The 26,373-nt window shown below is 54.3% G+C and overlaps 2 protein-coding genes across 2 annotated transcripts; both read right to left on the minus strand.

The window, feature by feature from the left end:
* Positions 1-9,237: 9,237 nt before the first annotated feature.
* MIND_01157800 (uncharacterized protein) lies at positions 9,238-11,587 on the minus strand (the record flags this gene model as incomplete). The annotated part of the gene is made up of 7 exons (XM_037368102.1): positions 9,238-9,597; positions 9,650-9,882; positions 9,939-10,153; positions 10,202-10,444; positions 11,239-11,294; positions 11,343-11,470; positions 11,518-11,587. 7 exons carry the CDS (start codon positions 11,585-11,587, stop codon positions 9,238-9,240), a joined length of 1,305 nt encoding a protein of 434 aa, XP_037215028.1.
* A 9,299-nt stretch (positions 11,588-20,886) lies between these two features.
* MIND_01157900 (uncharacterized protein) lies at positions 20,887-24,450 on the minus strand (the record flags this gene model as incomplete). Its single annotated transcript, XM_037368103.1, has 8 exons — positions 20,887-21,246; positions 21,299-21,531; positions 21,588-21,802; positions 21,851-22,100; positions 23,029-23,084; positions 23,133-24,011; positions 24,320-24,393; positions 24,445-24,450. 8 exons carry the CDS (start codon positions 24,448-24,450, stop codon positions 20,887-20,889), a joined length of 2,073 nt encoding a protein of 690 aa, XP_037215029.1.
* Positions 24,451-26,373: the final 1,923 nt, after the last annotated feature.

The following is a 26,373-nucleotide window of genomic DNA, read 5'->3' on the forward strand; positions in this document are numbered from 1 at the left end:
AAATGCACCTTGAAACTCCATCAGAATCGGCGCAAAACGTCGTTGATGTGCGCATGTCCGCCAGCAAGGGGATACCATTGCGGAAGGGAGGTTGCTTGACCGTGCGGGATGCCGCGATAAGGCGCGACCAGTCGGAGCCAGGGCAGGGACTCCGAATGTCAAGGCCGGACTCGGAGGCGGGAGTCGGGACGGCAAAGCCCATGGAGTATGTGTTAAAGGGCAAGCAACAACCCGGCACCGCCCAGCGCAGAGCGTAGCGTTGAAGGCCAGCGGTGAGCAACCCTGCAGGCGGACGCGAGGGTCGGGGACAGGTCGGGGTCAAACGACGGCGAGGATGACTTCGCTGCCACGTGGGAATATCGAAGAAGGCCGGACTCGGAAGGCCGGACGGCCAAGGCAATGGAAGACCTATGTGACAACTTGGCGGCCAGCGCAGATAGTGGCATTGTCGAATCAAGTAAGGCGGGGGTAGGCCGGGTATGGCCGGGGGGGGTAAGTGTGCTGCGGGGCGACAAGGATAGAGGGTGTAAGATGAATGGACGCCGATGTCGGGGTGAGATGGCCGAGGGGTAATGTGATGGAGGCCAACAACTCGGGGGCCAGCACAGAACGTGGTGCGGGTGAGCCAATCGAGGCTGGCGATGACCGGGTGTTGCGAGAGCAGGTAGTAGAAAAAGTGGCCGCAATGTGGCTGCGAACACTGGGTAGCCAATGACAAAGCCAATAGGCGAGCAGCAACAGTGGTGGCCGATATCGTTCATGGTCATCGGCAGGATGGCCGACAGGCACCGCAGAGCATGATGCGGGAGGCCCGAGTAAAGTCGGGAAAGCCGGAGGCAGTAGGCGATGACCAAGATACTCCCGGCCAGCAACAGTGGTGGCCCCACTGTGCCGACATGGTTGATGGCCAGGCGGTAACACATGCCTCCGGCGGCAAAACCCTATGAAAAAGTGAGCCTTGAATTCAGTTAAAAGTGGGTCAAAATGCACCTAAAAATACCATCAAAATCTGATGATGGCATCAGATCCGACCGATGCCGAGGGCGGCGGCACCATCGGCCAACCAGTTGTCGATCAAAACCGAGCACCGTCGCCGGAAGCCCCGCAGTCGGGCGGTACATCTGCCTCTGGCAGTGAAAATCTGTGAAAAAAATGAGCTTTTTGACCATCAAAAGATCAGCCAAATGTGCTTACGTAAGCGCTAAGTGCAGCCCAAAAACGGCCAAGATACTGCCCGGGAAGTCCGGCACAGAAGCAATATAGCGCATCTGGACACAACATCAGTGACATTTAGCAGAACAAATGAAATCACAACGTACCAGCATGGTTCGGCATCCGAGCAGAGGTTCCCCCTCTGGCGCCTCATAGCAACCCCGCCTCGACCAGGAATCTAAGCCCCACATCAGCATCAGCATTATATCACACGACTAAGCGCGACCACTTACACGCTGCCCGAACAGAGGTTGCCCCTCTAAACAACGTCATAGTCGTGGTCGGTCCTGCGCACAATGGTAGGTGTCGGATGGATGGCGGCCAATGATGGTCTGGGCATACGAGCAGAGGTTCCCCCTCTGGTCGAAGACGGGTAGCGAGCTCTGAATAGGCAGTCAGCATATATATATAAGCAATGAACGGACATACTTTGGCTAGTGCAGCAACGTTGCCTTGTTGACAATGACAAGGAATCTAAGCCCGGCATTAGCATGACATCATATACACATAAGCGCAACGACTTACGGACAGCCCGAGCAGAGGTTCCCCCTCTTGACATAGTCGCAGTCATGGTTGACAACAACACTGGGTCATCGTCAATACCATACGATACATACTTGGCGGAGTCAACTTACGAGCAGCAATAATTGTCCGAGCAGAGGTTCACCGTCTCGGAAGCCAATAACAACCATGTATCTAAGTCAGAACGTCAATGTCTTATCCCAGATAGGATAGAGGAAGGACATACCGGAGTTCCGCACGCAAGCAAGGTTCCCCACCAGATACAAGCGGAAGGAGCACGTGCCGCCATGGCATAGTTTCCTCCCGTTGCGGTTCACGATCGATAAGAACACCAGCCGGAGGCTAAGTCGGACATTAGTCACTTATCATGTTAAGAGCAAATACAACTTACGGAGAAGATTTTCGGCGTCCAAGCAGAGGTTCACCCTCTGGCGAGAAATTGGGTAGCCACCCGTGACGACAATCTGATCGATATGTTAGTGTACTGTACACAATATGATAAAGGGAAAAACATACCAACAAGACCAAAAGCCAGCGCCAGTAGAAGCAGCGGCAGCGACGCCTAGATGAAGCAGAACATCGAGCAGAAGTTCCCCATCCGACCGACTAGAAACTAGCACGGTGTGAGGCAGGCCAGAGCTTATGGAGAAGGAATACATACCTACAGGTGCTGCCCAAGACGTCCACCTGAACTTGCTAGGAGGCAGGCTTGAAGGAGTTTTGGTGGTCGTTGTTGGTCAATAAACACAACGAGTTCCGTCTGTCAAACAGGTCAGAACCCTGCCAAGTTTACAGCTAAGACACGTACGGGAGGCAGAAAATGGCCTTGGATGGTCGAAGAACCGCCAGGTTGCTAACCGGGATTTCTTGTACAGTCACGAAATGCCCGACTTGAAGGTTGAGTAGGGTGACGAAGAAGTTGCTGTAGGGGTTGCGATGAGCGAGAGCAGTGACGGGACACCAACGAGCATACCTTTGTTGATGGGGGATGTGTCGACAAGCGTCGTGGTGGGGGAGTGAAGACAAGCCAGGAAGTAGCGCATGACTTGGTTGATGATTTGATTTCTCCACGGAAATCACGTCACATCACCGGTGTCAAGCACGCTGTCACCGATTCAGGGTCGGCGAATCAACGGCACGGCGAATGGTTTGCAGGTGGTGGGGCTAAAATTGACTGCCCGTGCTGGTGCCTTGAATGCCAAAGGGCGGACTATGCATGATGATGAGTATCGATGGCGCATCATGACCATGCGGGGTGCGGCACATCGGAAGGAGGGTTCAAGGGGTGGTTGGTCTGCGGACTATTTTTGAGCCATGTCCGAAATGGCGGGCGGCTTTGATGTGCTGGATCGCAGGTTGCCTTCGGGGATGGCCTGTCATTGATGCGGCCAGCGGCCTGGTCATGCTCCCCAGGTTGATGAGGGCCTTTTGAGTCGTGAGCGGGCATGCTGAGAGGAAAGGTTGCAAGCCTATGGGGGGCAATGATGACAAAGATACTTGACTTGAAGCGTAATGTGCGGAATTTAGACCAAGCTATTTTTGGCCACATACCCTGATGCCGCTCAGGGAATCGAATGCCGCCGGGGCTCAGGGAAACAAACGCCGCCGATGGAGCACAGGCAGTGCACTCAGGGTCTTATTATGATAGAACTTGAGAAGCACGGCAGACAGGAAATGAAGATTACGGCTGACAGGCCGGATGATGACAACATGAATAGCCGTGCTGGGTGGCCAGATATGTTCTCCTTGCCCAGCTGGCTTGTTGTTCTCTGGGGGTTTTTCTCTCGTGCTGTTCAAATCTTTTATTTGCGCAACACAGTGAGAAATTCCTTTTTTCTCCAATTTTGATATCATTTGACACCGAAATAGACGCCTTTTCAGCGCGCCATACGCCAATTTTTGCGCGGTGCGCGTTCTTCTTGAGCGCGCAGTTTGGTGTCGCCATCAGCTGCTCACATCCACCACCAAATCAGGCAATTCACCCGGTAGGGCTCGGACTCGTCGCCCTTGACACTTGCACATGGGCTCAATTCAGACTATTTTTAGATGACAGCTACCCCCAAGTAATCCACTGCGTCCGACCCTTATCCACGCTCGCGATGCTAAACTATTCGAGCAAAAACGCAAATCTACAAAATCCTGCATCGTCTCGACGGCTGGGGGCTATTTCGTCCGATCAAAGACGTCAAAGTGTCAGGGTCACTCAGCCCTACCCTGAATGGCTGTCCGATTTCTTGCGCGACGGCGGAAATATACGATCTTCCCAAATGATTCATGTTGCCCACATTGATGCCCGTGTTATGAAGCACGGGCTGAGAAGTCAACTACCGCACTGCCCCCACTTGACAGATCGATCCGTTGCGTGAGTTTTGACGCGTTTATTTGCGTCTCCCAAGTGCCCAGTTGACCAAGCTTCCGCTGAGTTCATGTTTTCCTCACATCTAGATTTCATGCCCGTGACGAGCTCAATCTATCCAGGTTTTTGACTCAGACATACTCGCAAGGACATCCTTCAACCAGTGCGGCACTCAAAATAGCTCGCTTAGCCGTCGTCAACTAACATCTTCTCATTCCAAACTTAATCACTCAGCATTTTGCGAAGATAACGAAAGCATCCAGCCCGGGCGGTGTATGTCACCGAGGGAGTATAAGAAGCCCCGGCCTTCAACCATCGCGCACCTCCCCCTCTTTCTTCCCCCACCATCCACCCAAAGTCAACTTCACGTGCTCTTTCGCGTCGTCGTCGTCCTCTTGTGGGCACTCTTCCTCCATTCATACTACTAACTACTTCTAGTCAACATCCTATCCGCCCGCACATCGGCCTCTACTTGCATGTGCTACTTATCCTTCGCTTCTTTGCTAACCTTGTTGCAGAATCTTCTTCGCCCTCGACAGCTCTTGGGTTGGGTAGCCGTCCGTTCACCTTCTGCTTTACCTTGCCCTCCTTACTGACCGCCTGGCAGAGCTCCCCTCCACTCCCTCCCCCGCTTCTAACCCATTTCAAGCCTAACTTGTTGGCAGACGACAACGAGATGGGCATTTGGATCGAAATCAACGGTCTAATTGTCAAGGTAAGTTTTGTTACTGCTTTTCACTTTACTGACCTTGTTGCAGAGTCTTCGCGCAGTCCGCCCATTTGTTGGTCAGCGTTGGGAAAGTTGTTTCTGGTCAGAGTTCGTCCACTTTTTGCCATCTCTTGTCCCCCTCGCTAACCGCATCGCAGAACTCGCCTCCACTTCCTCCCTCTCCCCAATTTTGACCCAGATCGAGCTTGACATTATGGCAGACGACAATGACGTGGGCGTTCGTATTGGGAGGACGGTCTAATTCTCGAGGTAAGCCTTGTTACCGCGACTTTTGCCAATACTGACCTTAAGATATACAGAATCGATCGTTGTCCTTGACTTGCTTTTGCGAGCACAGAAGGGTGTCGTAGACTTTTTATTTCACTGATGCCGTCGCTTTAGGTCGGGACTTGTTTTATGGAGCTGGGAAGGTGTCGTCGTCGAGGAGGGTGATTTTGCGATCCAAGGGGGTACGTGTTCTGGCCGACTTGACTCTACATTGAAGCGCTGACCTTATTTTGCAGAGCCTTGGAGATGGGTGCGGAGTCATTGGCGGCAAGGGACGTGTCGAGCGAGCCTGGTTTGGCGTTGGCGGCTACCTCCTGCCGACAAACGGCTTCGTTTGGATATCTTTGGCGAAAAGCAGCAGCTGCCGAGTTGCCGCGTCTGGATAGCGCTGGCCGTTCTCGCTCAATGGTCACCGGCAGCATGGCGATGGTCTTGGTGGCTGGTGCAGGTGTTGGCGGGAGGCGGAGGATGGTTTTTGCCGTTAGATTTTGAGATTGCGAGCGTGATGGCTGGGTTGCCCGCCGTGTCATGTGCGGCAGCGTAAAGGCCGTGTCTTGAGCGTCTGAGGCCCCGAGGCGGAGGCGCCATCGTCGGGGACAGTGAGGGTGTGAGGGAAATTTTCGTAAGGCCGCTGTCAGCGTGTGATCGATCGACCCGTGTGAGGCTGTGCCCGCCCGACTTTCAACCAACCAACACGATCGAAATCGCTCCACCCTCTGACGCGACTGTCGGCAGTGGCGGGCAGTGGCCGACCTTGGGATAGTGCAAAGGGAGCCTGTCCGGGCCGTGGTATGTCTCACGTGCACGTTTCTGGTTTGCGACAGCATGCTGACCACTACTTAGTAGAAGCACTTCCTTTAAGCCCGTGCCCATGCCGACGCCAACACCAACGCCCTCAGCAAGCTCTACACTGCTCCCAGGTACGCTGTATATCACTGTTTCTCACGCTTTACTTACATCTCGCAGGACTTTAGATCTTCAAGCGTTTATGCGAATGGGCACGCATCATGGCTCGGTCCACTCCGGTGAGTCTACTACCTACTCTTTCTTTCACACTATCCTGAACACTTGCTCAAGCCCTTGCCCACATGGTACTCGACCACTGTCTTCGCTTCTGGACGGCTCTTGGATAGCAATGCTGGTGTCGGTGAGTTCTCTTCGTTGACTCTTCTGCTTTCGGTGACCCTGTTGCAGTCACTCTATGTCTTCTGCCTCAAACAAGGTTGTTCTATTTGCTGTCGCTATCGTTGTTGTCGTTGTCAAAGGTGTGTCATCTCCCTTCCAATTTCTATCGATCTTATCCAAATTTCTCTAGCCTGTGTCGCGAATCAGAAACTTCCGTGCTAGTTGGGCCAGAAGCATCGTTGTCCGCCAATTACAAGAAAGCATTGCGTTGTTCAAGCATGGTATGTAAGTTTCTTTGTCTGCAGATATCACGATTGAACGTTGCTGATATTGTCTTCGCTTAGACAATACATATATCTATATGGTCAGCCCTCTGGCCTTGTCGCCCGGTTTCAACTCCCTCGTGAGTGTCCTTAACATCGTTGTCGAAAAGCTTTCTAACTGTTTGTTAGTGCCGTGAATAGTATTGAAGAGCGAGGGCCTTTGGTTGTCCTAGATGGCCTGCTCGTCGACAAACCTCGATGTTCTTGCTGTTTTGTGCCCATTTTGACATGGCTAACCTTTGCGTCCGAGTCAGTGGTGCTTGCGTTGCAGATGAGCTCGATTTATTCCTTCTGCGAGCGGGACCGGTAGGCCGTCTTGCTCCTTGGCCCGCTTTGGCCAAAACTGACCTAATTGCAGGTTCTTGATCAACATCGGGCATCCGACTGCTCTGAATTTCTCGGTCCAAGTTTGCGCAAGAGCTACTTTGCTGCCCATATTTCTGACCAAGCTGTGCAGATTCCTCCACGCGCGATCGCTCAATCGCCAACGTGAGCAGGAGAATACCTTTCAAACTAGGGAAAAACTGACCCGACTTCTAGTTTCTGCTCCATGTCGACCATGCAGGGCATTTGCGCCGAACGCGCTGGGTGCGGAACTCACGAATGACGGCGGGAGGATGTCATGTTGTCTGGTAAGTCATCTCGGTCATTTTTCGTAGTTAGCCCAAGCTTACCTTAATCCCAAGGTCGTGCTCTACATTCTGCGCTATTGCGTGTTCACTCAACGTGAGCGGGGGCATATCATGCTCATTTATCTTTCAAATTGGGCAAAGCTGACCCAGAACCCACAGATTCTGCTCCGCGTTGACGATGCGGGCATTCGCGCTGGATGCGGAACGTTGGGAGGGTGTGCTGTTGTCAGTAAGTCCTCTCGGTCATTTTCCGTATTTAGGCCAAGCTTACCTTAAGCCCAAGGTCGTGCTGTACATTCTGCGCTATCGCGATGGACAGGTCTCCTCTGCGTCTCCCTTGTCGTGCGTGGTTTCTGCCTCCCGCTTTCTCATCCACTGACTCTACATTCAAGTTAGCATAGCCAATTTGGCGCGAATCGGGAGCGGCAGCGGCTCGGGAGATAGCTTCCAGTGAAGCTGGTCGATCGCGGGAGGGCGGCATTGTGTTGCCGCAGAGGCCGCATCGTTCCCCGCGTGTCGTGCGTCTTTTCTCTTTCTCGCTGTTCCCCGACTGACTTCTCGTTAGCGACGTTGATTCGGCGGGAATCGGCGGCGGCAGTGGTTCGGGGAAGGCTACAGGCAGCCGCCCGTGATGCTGGTCGAGTGCGGAAGGTCGGCTTTGAGCTGCCGGGGAGACTTTTGTTGATTTGTTATTACTTAGTGGTTGTGCGAGTTGAGTGCTCGCGGCCGTCCTGCTTGCCGACTTGGAGCGCTTCCGCGCGCCGGCCAAAGACGTAGCTCGGGCCAGGCCATGGGCAGGTCCGTCGGTGGGCTAGCGGGCAAGGGTGGTCAGCGACACGTGCCCGGGCCTCGCGCCCGGCCGGCCGGTTGTGGTCCCACGCTCCTTCGTCTTGCCCGCCATGTCGTTTAGCTTGTCTGGCGTCCACTGGGTTAGCGAGCGGGCCATTGCGGATGGTACTCGCGCTCGCACTCTGGCGGGCCGCGGGTCTCGTAGTTGCCGGGGACGCAGCTGCAGCACTAGCACGCCTCGGTGAAAGTGCTGGTTGTTTGGCCAGCGGTATGCTAAGAGGTGAGACTTTCCTTTTGCTTCGCTTTGCATCTTACTTATCGTTCGTCGCAGCCGTGTGGACACTGCCGCGGTCTTTTATGGCTATTGTCCGTAGCCTCACCTTGTCGAAGGGCAAACGTGAGCGGAGTTGCTGGTGCGTACATGTCTTTGACTCAAGTCGGGCGAAACTGAAGCAAACTCCCAGTTCTTGCTGGACACCGGCCCTCGCGCTCGATGATGGTCAGTCTCTGGTCGCTCTCTCATTGTATTTAACCCCAGCTGACCTTAATACAAGCTGTTGGTGGATGCGCTTGCTGGAGAGCTCGCAAAACGCGGGGGGATGTTCTTTTTGTCTTGCTGAGCCGGGTGGCTCTTGCGCTGCACGAATGACGCCGGGATGTGGTTCACTGTCGCCTGGTCGTATGTTATCTCGCGCTTTTTCCGTATTTACCCCAAGCTGACCTTGATACACAGGTCGCGCTCGACATCCGTCACTCAGCGTTATAGCGGCATCGCGCTCGATGCAGGCGGGAAGTGGTATGTCTTTTTTCTTTGTTCGTATTAAGCCGAGGCTGACCTTAATTCAAGATACTGGAGTTGGAGCTCGTATATTCGCTGGAACTTGTGTATCTCACCGAAAAATCAATTGACAACATTTCTGAACTGTTGCTCCTTCAGCCCCAAAGGCTGTCCACACTGAGTCTAAATCAAAACTAGGATTCGATTCTAGCCCTGTATGCTAGTACATGGGGCCCAGCTCGAAGGTAATACTATCGAAGCATCAAGATAGGTACATAAGCGCGCAGGACTGGCTGCACTACAAGCATCGCGTCCTGGCGATACGGTCGTGGTACGAGAGCAGGTGCAAAGCAAGGGTCGGAAAGCGGGTTCGTATCAAGAAGAGACAGTGCTGTCTGGGGACGTGGTCATGTAAAGGATGGACGGGAGTTGTTGGGGGGGGAGTCGGAGATAATGTGGACGGAGTAATCGGGGGTTGTGGTGGAACAATGGCAAAACTGTGCTCAGAAGGAACGGGCAACGCCAGCCCGATGCATGTGGCGAACCCGGGAACGACGGACTTCCTCGCGGACATCGACAACCTCTTGACGGCGGTGGTGGGAACGTTTCGCCCGACAGGAAGCTGAGCCAGATTTCGTCGGTACCGCGGATGCGACACTCGTGGTAGAGGAAGCCGGAGACGAAGCTTTCTTGGTGGTAGAGCTTGCAGGAGGGGAAGTGCTCTTCTTTGTGGTGGCGGGGGAGGACGGCTTCTCGGTAGTGTTATCATCAGAGCCACCCTGTGCTGGGGCCGGAGATCCACCACCAATGAAAGAGGCCACGGCTGGGCCTGGAAATTTGTAGGCGCCCTTCATGTTATAGACCTGGTGATGGGGACGGGTTAGTACAGCGAATAAGCATGATGAATGGCCGCACGTCAATGAGGATCCCAGCGTCAGTCGGTTTGTATGCGCTAGGAAGCTTGACGGTCTCGCTGTCGCTTGGCACACCCTTGCCTGCGCCAGTGACACTGAGCTGCACACAGCCAGGGTAAAACTCTGCACCGCCTTGAGACTGCGCAGTGTGGAGGGCGATGATTTCGTGTCGGAGGAGATAATTGCCCGCCTTGAGGTTCGCCGGAATGGTTACGGTCGCTGGAGAGCCATTGTCTATTTGGAGCGGTGAGTCAAAACGAGATTTAACATGAGGATGGGATTCGACACACCAAGGTTTGCCTGAGCCCATTTACCGCTCGCATCCATGCCCTGTTCTTGTATTTTGAACCACTTGGCCTTGCTGGCGTCAAATTGAGCACAATTGCCGCCACAGTCCGCCATATAGGCCATCATGGGACCAACATCATGGAACCAGAAGCCGGAGCCCGTGAGCGTCTGCCAGAACACATCGAGCTTGCTACCGGCAGCGACGGTGGCCACTTGGCTGGCGAGCTTTGCGTGTTTGCTGCAGGTTGCGAGGTTGTGTGCTTACTAACAGGGAGGTTGTTGGCGGATGGCACTGGAGGCAGCGTTGGGCAGCTCCTCGGTGGGCTCGTTGCCTTTGAAGAGCTTCTTGGCGCCGCCCACGCTAACGCTAACAGAACCGATCCAGCCATGGGTGAGAACAGAAGAGACAAGGGTGAAGGTAACAAGGACGGAGTTGATTGGTGGGCGAGATGAAGGAGTGACTGGGCAGGAGGCGGAAGCAAGGCGGAAAGGAGGAAGATGAGCAAAGCTGGCTTGGTCAACCGAGCAAGGCTTCGATTGAGTGGAGCGTATACACGACGCGACGTGGCACTGTGTGCGTGTGTGCGCCTGTGCGTGTGTGCGCCTGTGCGTGTGTGCGTCCTCCGCCTACGCCTCGACTCAGGACGTGCGCCGTCTGTGCGTCTGTGCGTCCTCCGCGCGTTTGATTTTGATTGATTAAATCTGCTTATATAACATGTTACCCTCCCTTGCACGCCTCGCTCCAACGCTAAGTCGCGCTCGCTCGCCAAGTCGCGCGAGCGAGAGCGTACTCTAATATACAACTTTCTGAGGCGCACGGACCTCTAGAAAGTCACGAGATAAACCTAGTAGGGGAGAAAAAAATGGATTTGGGGCTGGTTTGGACGTGTCTGGCGGGGGTCTCGGGCATGGTTTGGGGGAGACAAGGTGCTACTCATTCTCGGGCAGTCCGGGCAAGCATAGGTAGCAGAGAACAAGGTGGAATTCTATTTTAAGAGGTACATCGAGGCGCGCTAATTTAACACGCGTCGCGACGCGTCTAACCCAAGTCCCCATTTCCACCACATAGCCCAAGTCAACGACAGTGGGCAACACTGTCCCGGGCGCGTTGATAGTCCAGCGGTTCGCAGGCCTCCGGCGGCTGAGACCTGTGAAAAAATGAGCTTGAAGCACGCAAAACGGGGGTAAAAATGCACCTCCACCAAAGTGCCATCAAAACCGCCGCGGGGGCTCTCCAGCAACAGGTCGGCGCAAAGTTTCCGTCACCCCCCGAACACGTCCCGCGAAAGACAGTGGTCCCACACTGTCCCGGCTGCGTTGCAAGTAGGGCGGGACGTTTGCCTGCCGGCAGCGCAGACCTGTGAAAAAAGTGAGCTTGAATTGCACAAAAAAGACGCAAAATGTACCCTCCGGAGTGCCATCAAAAGCGCCGCGGACGGCGCGTCAAGGTTCTTCCCCGCGCAAGACAGTGGTCCAACACTGTCCTGGTAGTGTTCCAGTAGGGCAGGGACGTATGCCTGCCGGCGGCGTGGACCTGTGAAAAGGTAAGCTTTGAATCGCAAAAAGAGGTGGAAAATGCACCTTGAAACTCCATCAGAATCGGCGCAAAACGTCGTTGATGTGCGCATGTCCGCCAGCAAGGGGATACCATTGCGGAAGGGAGGTTGCTTGACCGTGCGGGATGCCGCGATAAGGCGCGACCAGTCGGAGCCAGGGCAGGGACTCCGAATGTCAAGGCCGGACTCGGAGGCGGGAGTCGGGACGGCAAAGCCCATGGAGTATGTGTTAAAGGGCAAGCAACAACCCGGCACCGCCCAGCGCAGAGCGTAGCGTTGAAGGCCAGCGGTGAGCAACCCTGCAGGCGGACGCGAGGGTCGGGGACAGGTCGGGGTCAAACGACGGCGAGGATGACTTCGCTGCCACGTGGGAATATCGAAGAAGGCCGGACTCGGAAGGCCGGACGGCCAAGGCAATGGAAGACCTATGTGACAACTTGGCGGCCAGCGCAGATAGTGGCATTGTCGAATCAAGTAAGGCCGGGGGTAGGCCGGGTATGGCCGCCGGGGGTAAGTGTGCTGCGGGGCGACAAGGATAGAGGGTGTAAGATGAATGGACGCCGATGTCGGGGTGAGATGGCCGAGGGGTAATGTGATGGAGGCCAACAACTCGGGGGCCAGCACAGAACGTGGTGCGGGTGAGCCAATCGAGGCTGGCGATGACCGGGTGTTGCGAGAGCAGGTAGTAGAAAAAGTGGCCGCAATGTGGCTGCGAACACTGGGTAGCCAATGACAAAGCCAATAGGCGAGCAGCAACAGTGGTGGCCGATATCGTTCATGGTCATCGGCAGGATGGCCGACAGGCACCGCAGAGCATGATGCGGGAGGCCCGAGTAAAGTCGGGAAAGCCGGAGGCAGTAGGCGATGACCAAGATACTCCCCGGCCAGCAACAGTGGTGGCCCCACTGTGCTGACATGGTTGATGGCCGGGCGGTTACACACGCCTCCGGCGGCAAAATCCTGCGAAAAAGTGAGCCTTAAATCCAGTTAAAAGTGGGTCAAAATGCACCTAAAAATACCATCAAAATCTGATGATGGCATCAGATCCGACCGATGCTGAGGGCGACGGCACCATCGGCCAACCCGTTGTCGATCAAAACTGAGCACGTCGCCGCGAGCCTCGCAGTCGGGGTGGTGCATCTGCCTCCGGCGACAAAATCTGTGAAAAAAATGAGCCTTTTGACCATCAAACGATCAGCCAAAATGTGCTTACGTAAGCGTCAAGTGCAGCCTAAAAACGGCCAAGATACTGCCCGGGAAGTCCGGCACAGAAGCAATATAGCGCATCTGGACACAACATCAGTGACATTCGACAGAACAAATCAAATCACAACGTACCAGCATAGTTTCAACGTCCGAGCAAAGGTTCCCCCTCCGGAAGCAGCGCTCGTAGCAACCCGCCTCGACCAGGAATCTAAGCCCTACATTAGTATCAGCATTATATCACACGACTAAGCGCGACCACTTACATGCCGCCCGAACAGAGGTTCCCCCTCTAGACAATGTGTCGTGGTCGGTCCCGCGCGCAACGGTAGTGTCGGATGGTGGCCGATGACGGTCCAGGCATACGAGCAGAGGTTCCCCCTCTGGTCGAAGACGGGTAGCGAGATCTGAATAGGCAGTCAGCAAATATAGATAAGCAATGAAAGACGGACATACTTTGGCTAACGCAGCGACGCCTTGTCGAAAACGACATAAAATCTAAGCCCGGCATTAGCATGACATCATATACACATAGGCGCGACAACTTACAAACGGCCCGAGCAGAGGTCCCCCCTCTTGACATACTCGTGTCATGGTCGATAACGACACTGGATCATCTTCAGTACCATACAATATGTTGATGGCGGAGTCAACTTACGAGCAGCAATAAAGTGTCCAAGCAGAGGTTCACCGTCCGAGCAGAGGTTCACAGTCTCGGAAGCCAATGACAACCACATATCTAAGTTAGAAAGTCAATACCTTATCACATATAGGAAAGAGGAAGGACATACGATTAGCTGTTCCGCATGCAAGCAAGGTTCCCCATCAGAAACGAGCAGGAGGAGCAACGCCGCCGTTGCAATGTTGACCAGCAATGGCATAGTTTCCCCCCCCTCGTTGCGTTCACGGTCGATAACAACACCAGCCGGAGGCTAAGTCGGACATCAGTCACTTATCATGTTGCGAGCAAAACAGTAACTTACAGGGAAATTTTCGTTGCCCGAGCAGCGGTTCACCCTCTGGCGAGAAATTGAGTAGCTCGCCGAGACGACAACCTGATTGATATGTTAGTGCACCATTGCATACAGTCAAGGGGAAACATACCAACAAACCAAAAGGCCAGCAGAGGCAATGACAACGAGCGCAAGCGAGCAGAGGCTCTCCACTGCCCGCCGACAGAAACTGGCATGGTGTGAGGCAGTTCCAGGTACACAGGGACGGAATACATACCTGCAGGTGCGTGCACAAGATGTCCACCGTGACAACTTGCTCGGCGGGCTTAAGGAGTTTTGGTGGTTGTTGTCGGTCAAGACGACGAGTTCCATCTGTCAGAGAAGTCAGAACCCTGCCAGGTTTACATCTAACGACACGTACAGGAGGTAGAGAATGGCGCTGAATGAGTCGAAGAGCGGCCAGAGTTGGTTGTTGCGAACCGGGATTTCTTGTAAAGTCACGAAATGCCCGACTTGAAGGTTGAGTAGGGTGACGAAGAAGTTGCTGTAGGGGTTGCGATGAGCGAGAGCAGTGACGGGACACCAACGAGCATACCTTTGTCGATGGGGGACGCGTCGACAAGCGTCGTGGTGGGGGAGTGAAGACAAGCCAGGAAGTAGCGCGTGACTTGGTTGATGATTTGATTTCTCCACGGAAATCACATCACCGGTGTCAAGCACGCTGTCACCGATTCTGGGTCGGCGAATAGTCGGCACGGGGAATGGTTTGAGGGGTGGGATAAAATTAGCTGCCTGTGCTGGTGCTGTGGATGCAAAGGGCGGACTTGCATGATTACCACACGTGGCGCAAGGCTACACCTCCAGGGGGACGGCTTCAGTGCAGGTAGGCCACGGGCGGCTGCGGAGTACACCCGAAGTGACCGGAATGGCGGGCGGGTTTAAGGTGGGGTGATCGCCGGTGACCTTCGGGGATGGCCCGTCATTGATGCGCACAGGCCTGGTCACGGTCCCCAGCATTGGGGGGCCTTCTGAGCTGTGCACAGGCATGGAGGAGCAAGCATGCTGAGAGGGACACTGGCATATGGGGCTACTGAAAGGAAAGGAGCAACTGGCCGATAACGTATAGAAGTTATTTTTGGCCACATACCCTGAGGCCGCTCAGGGAATCGAATGCCGCCGGGGCTCAGGAAAACAAACGCCGCCGATGGAGCACAGGCAGTGCACTCAGGGTCTTATTGTGATGGAATTTGAGAAGCACGGCAGACAGGAAATGAAGATTACGGCTGACAGGCCGGATGATGACAACATGAATACCCGTGCTGGCCAGCCAGATATGGTCTCCTTGCTTAGCTGGCTGTTGTTCTTGGGGGTTTTCTCTCGTGCTGTTCAAATCTTTTATTTGCGCAACACAGTGAGAAATTCCTTTTTTTCTCCAATTTTGATATCATTTGACACCGAAATAGACGCCTTTTCAGCGCGCCATACGCCAATTTTTGCGCGGCGCGCGTTCTTCTTGAGCGCGCAGTTTGGTGTCGCCATCAGCTGCTCACATCCACCACCAAATCGGGCAATTCACCCGGTAGGGCTCGGACTCGTCGCCCTTGACACTTGCACATGGGCTCAATTCAGACTATTTTTAGATGACAGCTACCCCCAAGTAATCCACTGCGTCCGACCCTTATCCACGCTCGCGATGCTAAACTATTCGAGCAAAAACGCAAATCTACAAAATCCTGCATCGTCTCGACGGCTGGGGGCTATTTCGTCCGATCAAAGACGTCAAAGTGTCAGGGTCACTCAGCCCTACCCTGAATGGCTGTCCGATTTCTTGCGCGACGGCGGAAATATACGATCTTCCCAAATGATTCATGTTGCCCACATTGATGCCCGTGTTATGAAGCACGGGCTGAGAAGTCAACTGCCGCACTGCCCCCACTTGACAGATCGATCCGTTGCGTGAGTTTTGACGCGTTTATTTGCGTCTCCCAAGTGCCCAGTTGACCAAGCTTCCGCTGAGTTCATGTTTTCCTCACATCTAGATTTCATGCCCATGACGAGCTCAATCTATCCAGGTTTTTGACTCAGAGATACTCGCAAGGACGTTTTTCAACTAGTGCGACACTCAAAATAGCTCGCTTAACCGTCGTCAACTGACATCTTCTCAGTCCAAACTTGATCACTCAGCATTTTGCGAAGATAACGAAAGCATCCAGCCCGGGCGGTGTATGTCACCGAGGGAGTATAAGAAGCCCCGGCCTTCAACCATCGCGCACCTCCCCCTCTTTCTTTCCCCCCACCATGCACCCAAAGTCAACTTCACGTGCTCTTCGCTGTCGTCGTCGTCGCACTCTTTCAAGTTCCATTCATACTACTAACTACTTCTAGTCACCATCCTATCCCGCCATCTCACATCGGGTTCTACTCGCAGGTCCTACTCGTCCTTCGCGTCCTCGCTAACCTTGTTGCAGAATCTTCTTGCTCTTAGGTTGGTCAGCATTGGGAGAGTCATTTTCGTTGGCGTCATACCGTTCGAATCGCTCTTCACTCGCACGTTTTGTTTGTCCTTCGCTTCTTCACTAACGTTGTTGCAGTCCTCGCACCATGCTGACATCTTCGCCCTCGTGTTGTTGGGAGAGTAAGCGTCCGTTCACCTTCTGCTTTACCTTGCCCTCCTCACTGACCGCCTCGCAGAGCTCCCCTCCACTTCCTCCCCCGCTTCTAACCCATTTCAAGGCTAACTTGTTGGCAGACGACAACGAGATGGGCATTTGGATCGAAATGAAGGTCTATTTGTCAAGGTAAGTTTTGTTACTGCTTTTCACACTTCTTTACTGACCTTGTTGCAGAGTCTTCGCGCAGTTCGCCCATTTGTTGGTCAGCGTTGGGAAAGTTGTTTCTGGTCAGAGTTCGTCCACTTTTTGCCATCTCTTGTCCCCCTCGCTAACCGCATCGCAGAACTCGCCTCCACTTCCTCCCTCTCCCCAATTTTGACCCAGATCGAGCTTGACATTATGGCAGACGACAATGACGTGGGCGTTCGTATTGGGAGGACGGTCTAATTCTCGAGGTAAGCCTTGTTACCGCGACTTTTGCCAATACTGACCTTAAGATATACAGAATCGATGCGTTGTCCTTGACTTGCTTTTGCGAGCACAGAAGGGTGTCGTAGACTTTTTATTTCACTGATGCCGTCGCTTTAGGTCGGGACTTGTTTTATGGAGCTGGGAAGGTGTCGTCGTCGAGGAGGGTGATTTTGCGATCCAAGGGGGTACGTGTTCTGGCCGACTTGACTCTACATTGAAGCGCTGACCTTATTTTGCAGAGCCTTGGAGATGGGTGCGGAGTCATTGGCGGCAAGGGACGTGTCGAGCGAGCCTGGTTTGGCGTTGGCGGCTACCTCCTGCCGACAAACGGCTTCGTTTGGATATCTTTGGCGAAAAGCAGCAGCTGCCGAGTTGCCGCGTCTGGATAGCGCTGGCCGTTCTCGCTCAATGGTCACCGGCAGCATGGCGATGGTCTTGGTGGCTGGTGCAGGTGTTGGCGGGAGGCGGAGGATGGTTTTTGCCGTTAGATTTTGAGATTGCGAGCGTGATGGCTGGGTTGCCCGCCGTGTCATGTGCGGCAGCGTAAAGGCCGTGTCTTGAGCGTCTGAGGCCCCGAGGCGGAGGCGCCATCGTCGGGGACAGTGAGGGTGTGAGGGAAATTTTCGTAAGGCCGCTGTCAGCGTGTGATCGATCGACCCGTGTGAGGCTGTGCCCGCCCGACTTTCAACCAACCAACACGATCGAAATCGCGCTCCACCCTCTGACGCGACTGTCGGCAGTGGCGGGCAGTGGCCGACCTTGGGATAGTGCAAAGGGAGCCTGTCCGGGCCGTGGTATGTCTCACGTGCACGCGTTTCTGGTTTTGCGACAGCATGCTGACCACTACTTAGTAGAAGCACTTCCTTTAAGCCCGTGCCCATGCCGACGCCAACACCAACGCCCTCAGCAAGCTCTACACTGCTCCCAGGTACGCTGTATATCACTGTTTCTCACGCGCTTTACTTACATCTCGCAGGACTTTAGATCTTCAAGCGTTTATGCGAATGGGCACGCATCATGGCTCGGTCCACTCCGGTGAGTCTACTACCTACTCTTTCTTTCACACTATCCTGAACACTTGCTCAAGCCCTTGCCCACATGGTACTCGACCACTGTCTTCGCTTCTGGACGGCTCTTGGATAGCAATGCTGGTGTCGGTGAGTTCTCTTCGTTGACTCTTCTGCTTTCGGTGACCCTGTTGCAGTCACTCTATGTCTTCTGCCTCAAACAAGGTTGTTCTATTTGCTGTCGCTATCGTTGTTGTCGTTGTCAAAGGTGTGTCATCTCCCTTCCAATTTCTATCGATCTTATCCAAATTTCTCTAGCCTGTGTCGCGAATCAGAAACTTCCGTGCTAGTTGGGCCAGAAGCATCGTTGTCCGCCAATTACAAGAAAGCATTGCGTTGTTCAAGCATGGTATGTAAGTTTCTTTGTCTGCAGATATCACGATTGAACGTTGCTGATATTGTCTTCGCTTAGACAATACATATATCTATATGGTCAGCCCTCTGGCCTTGTCGCCCGGTTTCAACTCCCTCGTGAGTGTCCTTAACATCGTTGTCGAAAAGCTTTCTAACTGTTTGTTAGTGCCGTGAATAGTATTGAAGAGCGAGGGCCTTTGGTTGTCCTAGATGGCCTGCTCGTCGACAAACCTCGATGTTCTTGCTGTTTTGTGCCCATTTTGACATGGCTAACCTTTGCGTCCGAGTCAGTGGTGCTTGCGTTGCAGATGAGCTCGATTTATTCCTTCTGCGAGCGGGACCGGTAGGCCGTCTTGCTCCTTGGCCCGCTTTGGCCAAAACTGACCTAATTGCAGGTTCTTGATCAACATCGGGCATCCGACTGCTCTGAATTTCTCGGTCCAAGTTTGCGCAAGAGCTACTTTGCTGCCCATATTTCTGACCAAGCTGTGCAGATTCCTCCACGCGCGATCGCTCAATCGCCAACGTGAGCAGGAGAATACCTTTCAAACTAGGGAAAAACTGACCCGACTTCTAGTTTCTGCTCCATGTCGACCATGCAGGGCATTTGCGCCGAACGCGCTGGGTGCGGAACTCACGAATGACGGCGGGAGGATGTCATGTTGTCTGGTAAGTCATCTCGGTCATTTTTCGTAGTTAGCCCAAGCTTACCTTAATCCCAAGGTCGTGCTCTACATTCTGCGCTATTGCGTGTTCACTCAACGTGAGCGGGGGCATATCATGCTCATTTATCTTTCAAATTGGGCAAAGCTGACCCAGAACCCACAGATTCTGCTCCGCGTTGACGATGCGGGCATTCGCGCTGGATGCGGAACGTTGGGAGGGTGTGCTGTTGTCAGTAAGTCATCTCGGTCATTTTCCGTATTTAGGCCAAGCTTACCTTAAGCCCAAGGTCGTGCTGTACATTCTGCGCTATCGCGATGGACAGGTCTCCTCTGCGTCTCCCTTGTCGTGCGTGGTTTCTGCCTCCCGCTTTCTCATCCACTGACTCTACATTCAAGTTAGCATAGCCAATTTGGCGCGAATCGGGAGCGGCAGCGGCTCGGGAGATAGCTTCCAGTGAAGCTGGTCGATCGCGGGAGGGCGGCATTGTGTTGCCGCAGAGGCCGCATCGTTCCCCGCGTGTCGTGCGTCTTTTCTCTTTCTCGCTGTTCCCCGACTGACTTCTCGTTAGCGACGTTGATTCGGCGGGAATCGGCGGCGGCAGTGGTTCGGGGAAGGCTACAGGCAGCCGCCCGTGATGCTGGTCGAGTGCGGAAGGTCGGCTTTGAGCTGCCGGGGAGACTTTTGTTGATTTGTTATTACTTAGTGGTTGTGCGAGTTGAGTGCTCGTGGCCGTCTTGCTTGCCGACTTGGAGCGCTTCCGCGCGCCGGCCAAAGACGTAGCTCGGGCCGGGCCATGGGCAGGTCCGTCGGTGGGCTAGCGGGCAAGGGTGGTCAGCGACACGTGCCCGGGCCTCGCGCCCGGCCGGCCGGTTGTGGTCCCACGCTCCTTCGTCTTGCCCGCCATGTCGTTTAGCTTGTCTGGCGTCCACTGGGTTAGCGAGCGGGCCATTGCGGATGGTACTCGCGCTCGCACTCTGGCGGGCCGCGGGTCTCGTAGTTGCCGGGGACGCAGCTGCAGCACTAGCACGCCTCGGTGAAAGTGCTGGTTGTTTGGCCAGCGGTATGCTAAGAGGTGAGACTTTCCTTTTGCTTCGCTTTGCATCTTACTTATCGTTCGTCGCAGCCGTGTGGACACTGCCGCGGTCTTTTATGGCTATTGTCCGTAGCCTCACCTTGTCGAAGGGCAAACGTGAGCGGAGTTGCTGGTGCGTACATGTCTTTGACTCAAGTCGGGCGAAACTGAAGCAAACTCCCAGTTCTTGCTGGACACCGGCCCTCGCGCTCGATGATGGTCAGTCTCTGGTCGCTCTCTCACTGTATTTAACCCCAGCTGACCTTAATACAAGCTGTTGGTGGATGCGCTTGCTGGAGAGCTCGCAAACGCGCGGGGGGATGTTCTTTTTGTCTTGCTGGGCTCTTGCGCTGCACGAATGACGCCGGGATGTGGTTCACTGTCGCCTGGTCGTATGTTATCTCGCGCTTTTTCCGTATTTACCCCAAGCTGACCTTGATACACAGGTCGCGCTCGACATCCGTCACTCAGCGTTATAGCGGCATCGCGCTCGATGCAGGCGGGAAGTGGTATGTCTTTTTTCTTTGTTCGTATTAAGCCGAGGCTGACCTTAATTCAAGATACTGGAGTTGGAGCTCGTATATTCGCTGGAACTTGTGTATCTCACCGAAAAATCAATTGACAACATTTCTGAACTGTTGCTCCTTCAGCCCCAAAGGCTGTCCACACTGAGTCTAAATCAAAACTAGGATTCGATTCTAGCCCTGTATGCTAGTACATGGGGCCCAGCTCGAAGGTAATACTATCGAAGCATCAAGATAGGTACATAAGCGCGCAGGACTGGCTGCACTACAAGCATCGCGTCCTGGCGATACGGTCGTGGTACGAGAGCAGGTGCAAAGCAAGGGTCGGAAAGCGGGTTCGTATCAAGAAGAGACAGTGCTGTCTGGGGACGTGGTCATGTAAAGGATGGACGGGAGTTGTTGGGGGAGGGGAGTCGGAGATAATGTGGACGGAGTAATCGGGGGTTGTGGTGGAACAATGGCAAAACTGTGCTCAGAAGGAACGGGCAACGCCAGCCCGATGCATGTGGCGAACCCGGGAACGACGGACTTCCTCGCGGACATCGACAACCTCTTGACGGCGGTGGTGGGAACGTTTCGCCCGACAGGAAGCTGAGCCAGATTTCGTCGGTACCGCGGATGCGACACTCGTGGTAGAGGAAGCCGGAGACGAAGCTTTCTTGGTGGTAGAGCTTGCAGGAGGGGAAGTGCTCTTCTTTGTGGTGGCGGGGGAGGACGGCTTCTCGGTAGTGTTATCATCAGAGCCACCCTGTGCTGGGGCCGGAGATCCACCACCAATGAAAGAGGCCACGGCTGGGCCTGGAAATTTGTAGGCGCCCTTCATGTTATAGACCTGGTGATGGGGACGGGTTAGTACAGCGAATAAGCATGATGAATGGCCGCACGTCAATGAGGATCCCAGCGTCAGTCGGTTTGTATGCGCTAGGAAGCTTGACGGTCTCGCTGTCGCTTGGCACACCCTTGCCTGCGCCAGTGACACTGAGCTGCACACAGCCAGGGTAAAACTCTGCACCGCCTTGAGACTGCGCAGTGTGGAGGGCGATGATTTCGTGTCGGAGGAGATAATTGCCCGCCTTGAGGTTCGCCGGAATGGTTACGGTCGCTGGAGAGCCATTGTCTATTTGGAGCGGTGAGTCAAAACGAGATTTAACATGAGGATGGGATTCGACACACCAAGGTTTGCCTGAGCCCATTTACCGCTCGCATCCATGCCCTGTTCTTGTATTTTGAACCACTTGGCCTTGCTGGCGTCAAATTGAGCACAATTGCCGCCACAGTCCGCCATATAGGCCATCATGGGACCAACATCATGGAACCAGAAGCCGGAGCCCGTGAGCGTCTGCCAGAACACATCGAGCTTGCTACCGGCAGCGACGGTGGCCACTTGGCTGGCGAGCTTTGCGTGTTTGCTGCAGGTTGCGAGGTTGTGTGCTTACTAACAGGGAGGTTGTTGGCGGATGGCACTGGAGGCAGCGTTGGGCAGCTCCTCGGTGGGCTCGTTGCCTTTGAAGAGCTTCTTGGCGCCGCCCACGCTAACGCTAACAGAACCGATCCAGCCATGGGTGAGAACAGAAGAGACAAGGGTGAAGGTAACAAGGACGGAGTTGATTGGTGGGCGAGATGAAGGAGTGACTGGGCAGGAGGCGGAAGCAAGGCGGAAAGGAGGAAGATGAGGGGAGAGCAAAGCTGGCTTGGTCAACCGAGCAAGGCTTCGATTGAGTGGAGCGTATACACGACGCGACGTGCGTGCGTGCGTGTGTGTGCGTCCTCCGCCTCCGCCTCGACTCAGGACGTGCACCGTCTGTGCGTCTGTGCGTCCTCCGCGCGTTTGATTTTGATTGATTAAATCTGCTTATATAACATGTTACCCCCCCCTTGCACGCCTCGCTCCAACGCTAAGTCGCGCTCGCTCGCCAAGTCGCGCGAGCGAGAGCGTACTCTAATATACCTTTTTTTTCAGCGCACGGACCTATAAAAAGTCACGAGATAAACCTAGTAGGGGAGAGAAAAAAATGGATTTTGGACGTGTCTAACGGCAGTCTCGGGCATGGTTTGGGGGAGACAAGGTGCTACTCATTCTCGGGCAGTCCGGGCAAGCATAGGTAGCAGAGAACAAGGTGGAATTCTATTTTAAGAGGTACATCGAGGCGCTAATTTAACACGCGTCGTCGCGACGCGTCTAACCCAAGTCCCCATTTCCACCACATAGCCCAAGTCAACGACAGTGGGCAACACTGTCCCGGGCGCGTTGATAGTCCAGCGGTTCGCAGGCCTCCGGCGGCTGAGACCTGTGAAAAAATGAGCTTGAAGCACGCAAAACGGGGGTAAAAATGCACCTCCACCAAAGTGCCATCAAAACCGCCGCGGGGGCTCTCCAGCAACAGGTCGGCGCAAAGTTTCCGTCACCCCCGAACACGTCCCGCGAAAGACAGTGGTCCCACACTGTCCCGGCTGCGTTGCAAGTAGGGCGGGACGTTTGCCTGCCCGGCAGCGCAGACCTGTGAAAAAAGTGAGCTTGAATTGCACAAAAAGACGCAAAATGTACCCTCCGGAGTACCATCAAAAGCGCCGCGGACGCGTCAAGGTTCTTCCCCGCGCAAGACAGTGGTCCAACACTGTCCTGGTAGTGTTCCGAGTAGGGCAGGACGTATGCCTGCCGGCGGCGTGGACCTGTGAAAAGGTAAGCTTTGAATCGCGCAAAAGAGGTGGAAAATGCACCTTGAAACTCCATCAGAATCGGCGCAAAACGTCGTTGATGTGCGCATGTCCGCCAGCAAGGGGATACCATTGCGGAAGGGAGGTTGCTTGACCGTGCGGGATGCCGCGATAAGGCGCGACCAGTCGGAGCCAGGGCAGGGACTCCGAATGTCAAGGCCGGACTCGGAGGCGGGAGTCGGGACGGCAAAGCCCATGGAGTATGTGTTAAAGGGCAAGCAACAACCCGGCACCGCCCAGCGCAGAGCGTAGCGTTGAAGGCCAGCGGTGAGCAACCCTGCAGGCGGACGCGAGGGTCGGGGACAGGTCGGGGTCAAACGACGGCGAGGATGACTTCGCTGCCACGTGGGAATATCGAAGAAGGCCGGACTCGGAAGGCCGGACGGCCAAGGCAATGGAAGACCTATGTGACAACTCGGCGGCCAGCGCAGATAGTGGCATTGTCGAATCAAGTAAGGCCGGGCGTAGGCCGGGTATGGCCGCCGGGGGTAAGTGTGCTGCGGGGCGACAAGGATAGAGGGTGTAAGATGAATGGACGCCGATGTCGGGGTGAGATGGCCGAGGGGTAATGTGATGGAGGCCAACAACTCGGGGGCCAGCACAGAACGTGGTGCGGGTGAGCCAATCGAGGCTGGCGATGACCGGGTGTTGCGAGAGCAGGTAGTAGAAAAAGTGGCCGCAATGTGGCTGCGAACACTGGGTAGCCAATGACAAAGCCAATAGGCGAGCAGCAACAGTGGTGGCCGATATCGTTCATGGTCATCGGCAGGATGGCCGACAGGCACCGCAGAGCATGATGCGGGAGGCCCGAGTAAAGTCGGGAAAGCCGGAGGCAGTAGGCGATGACCAAGATACTCCCGGCCAGCAACAGTGGTGGCCCCACTGTGCCGACATGGTTGATGGCCAGGCGGTAACACATGCCTCCGGCGGCAAAACCCTATGAAAAAGTGAGCCTTGAATTCAGTTAAAAGTGGGTAAAAATGCACCTAAAAATACCATCAAAATCTGATGATGGCATCAGATCCGACCGATGCCGAGGGCGGCGGCACCATCGGCCAACCAGTTGTCGATCAAAACCGAGCACGTCGCCGGAAGCCCCCGCAGTCGGGGCGGTACATTGGCCTCTGGCAGTGAAAATCTGTGAAAAAATGAGCTTTTTGACCATCAAAAGATCAGCCAAATGTGCTTACGTAAGCGCTAAGTGCAGTCCAAAAACGGCCAAGATACTGCCCGGGAAGTCCGACGCAGAAGCAATATAGCGCATCTGGACACAACATCAGTGACATTTAGCAGAACAAATGAAATCACAACGTACCAGCATGGTTCGGCATCCGAGCAGAGGTTCCCCCTCTGGAAGCAGCGCTCATAGCAACCCCGCCTCGACCAGAAATCTAAGCCCCACATTAGCATCAGCATCATATCACACAACTAAGCGCGACCACTTACATGCCGCCCAAGCAGAGGTTCCCCCCTCTAGAGAACGTCGTAGTTGTGGTCGGTCCTGCGCACAATGGTAGTGTCGCATGAATGGCGGCCAATGATGGTCTGGGGATACGAGCAGAGGTTCCCCCTGTGGTCAAATACGGGTAGTCAGCTCTGAATAGGCAGTCAGCAGATATATAGATAAGCAATGAAAGACGGATGTACTTTGGCTAGCGCAGCGACACCTTGTCAAAAACAACACGGAATCTAAGCCTGGCATGAGCATGACATCATATACATATAAGCGCGACGACTTACAGACGGCCCGAGCAGAGGTTGCCCCTCTTGACATAGTCGCAGTCAATAACAACACTGGATCATCCTCAGTACCATAGGATATGTCAAGGGCGGAGTCAACTTACAAGCGGCAATGAGGTGTCCGAGCAGAGGTTCACCGTCCGAGCAGAGGCTCACAGTCTCGGAAGCCAATGACAACCACATATCTGAGTTAGAAGGTCAATACATTATCACATATAGGAAAGAGGAAGGACATACGAACAGCTGTTCCGCATGCAAGCAAGGTTCCCCATCAGAAACGAGCGGAAGGAGCAATGCCGCCATCGCGATGATGACCAGCATAGTTTCCCCCCGTTCCGGTTGCGGTCTATAAGAACACCAGCTCGAGGCTAAGTCGGACATCAGTCACTTATCATGTTAAGAGTAAATACAACTTACAGGGAACAATTCGTCACCCGAGCACTGGCAGAGGTTCACCCTCTGGCGAGAAATTCGGTAGCCAGCTGTAATGACAATCTGATCGACGTGTTAGAGCACTGTTGCATACATGTACAATAAAGGGAGAAACATACCGACAATGGTTCCGCCAACCGAAAGGCCAACAGATGCAGCGGCGATTACCACATACGAGCAGAGCCCCCCACTCCCGGGCGACGGAAACTAGCATGATGTGAGGCAGGCCCGGGCACACGAGGAAGGAATACAGACCTGCAGGTGCTTGCGCAAGGCATCCACAACTTGCTGGGAAGCGGGCTTAAGGAGTTTTGGTAGTCGTTCAAGTTGTTGGTTAAGTCGACGAATTTCGTCTGTCAGACAGGTCAGAACCCTGCGAAGTCTACAGTTAACAACACGTACAGGAGGCAGAGAATGGCGCTGGATGAGTGGAAGGGCCGCCAGAGTTGGTTGTTGCCCAGGTTGCTGTGAAATGCTCAACTTGGAGGTCGAGTAAGGTGACCAAGAAGGTCCTGTGGGTGTTGCGATGAGTGAGGGCAGTGACGGGACACCAACAAGCATACCTTCATCGATGGGGAGCGCGTCGACAAGTGTCGTGGTGGGGGAGTGAAGACAAGCCAAGGAAGTAGCGCGTGACTTGGTTGATGATTTGATTTCTCCACGGAAATCACATCACCGGTGTCAAGCACGCTGTCACTGAAACGCTTGGAATGGTGAACACACACAGACACTAAAAGAGAAACACAAAACCACACAAAACCCAACTCCAACACAAATACAAACAAACAAACACACACAACACAACACACAACCTATTCGGGACCTAAACCACCTATGCCGAGCTTCGGATCAGTCGGATCAATCGGATCACGTCGGAGTTTGATTTGGGGTAGTTTGGTTTTTCACAAGCGCGCAAGTTCGGGGGCTCCTACTAAAGTATATAGCAGTTGCAATTCAGACAACAATTTCGAGTCGATTATGTAATTGGGCGCAATGCAGGCGATTAGGTAATCTTGAACTTTGGGGCACGGGATCGAACACGGTCACAAGACTTGAAGCGGAACGGAAGGGA

This window comes from Mycena indigotica (genome assembly GCF_014461135.1).
Source record: "Mycena indigotica strain 171206Taipei chromosome Unknown Mind.scaff0011, whole genome shotgun sequence".
NCBI classification, from domain to species: Eukaryota; Fungi; Basidiomycota; class Agaricomycetes; order Agaricales; family Mycenaceae; genus Mycena; species Mycena indigotica.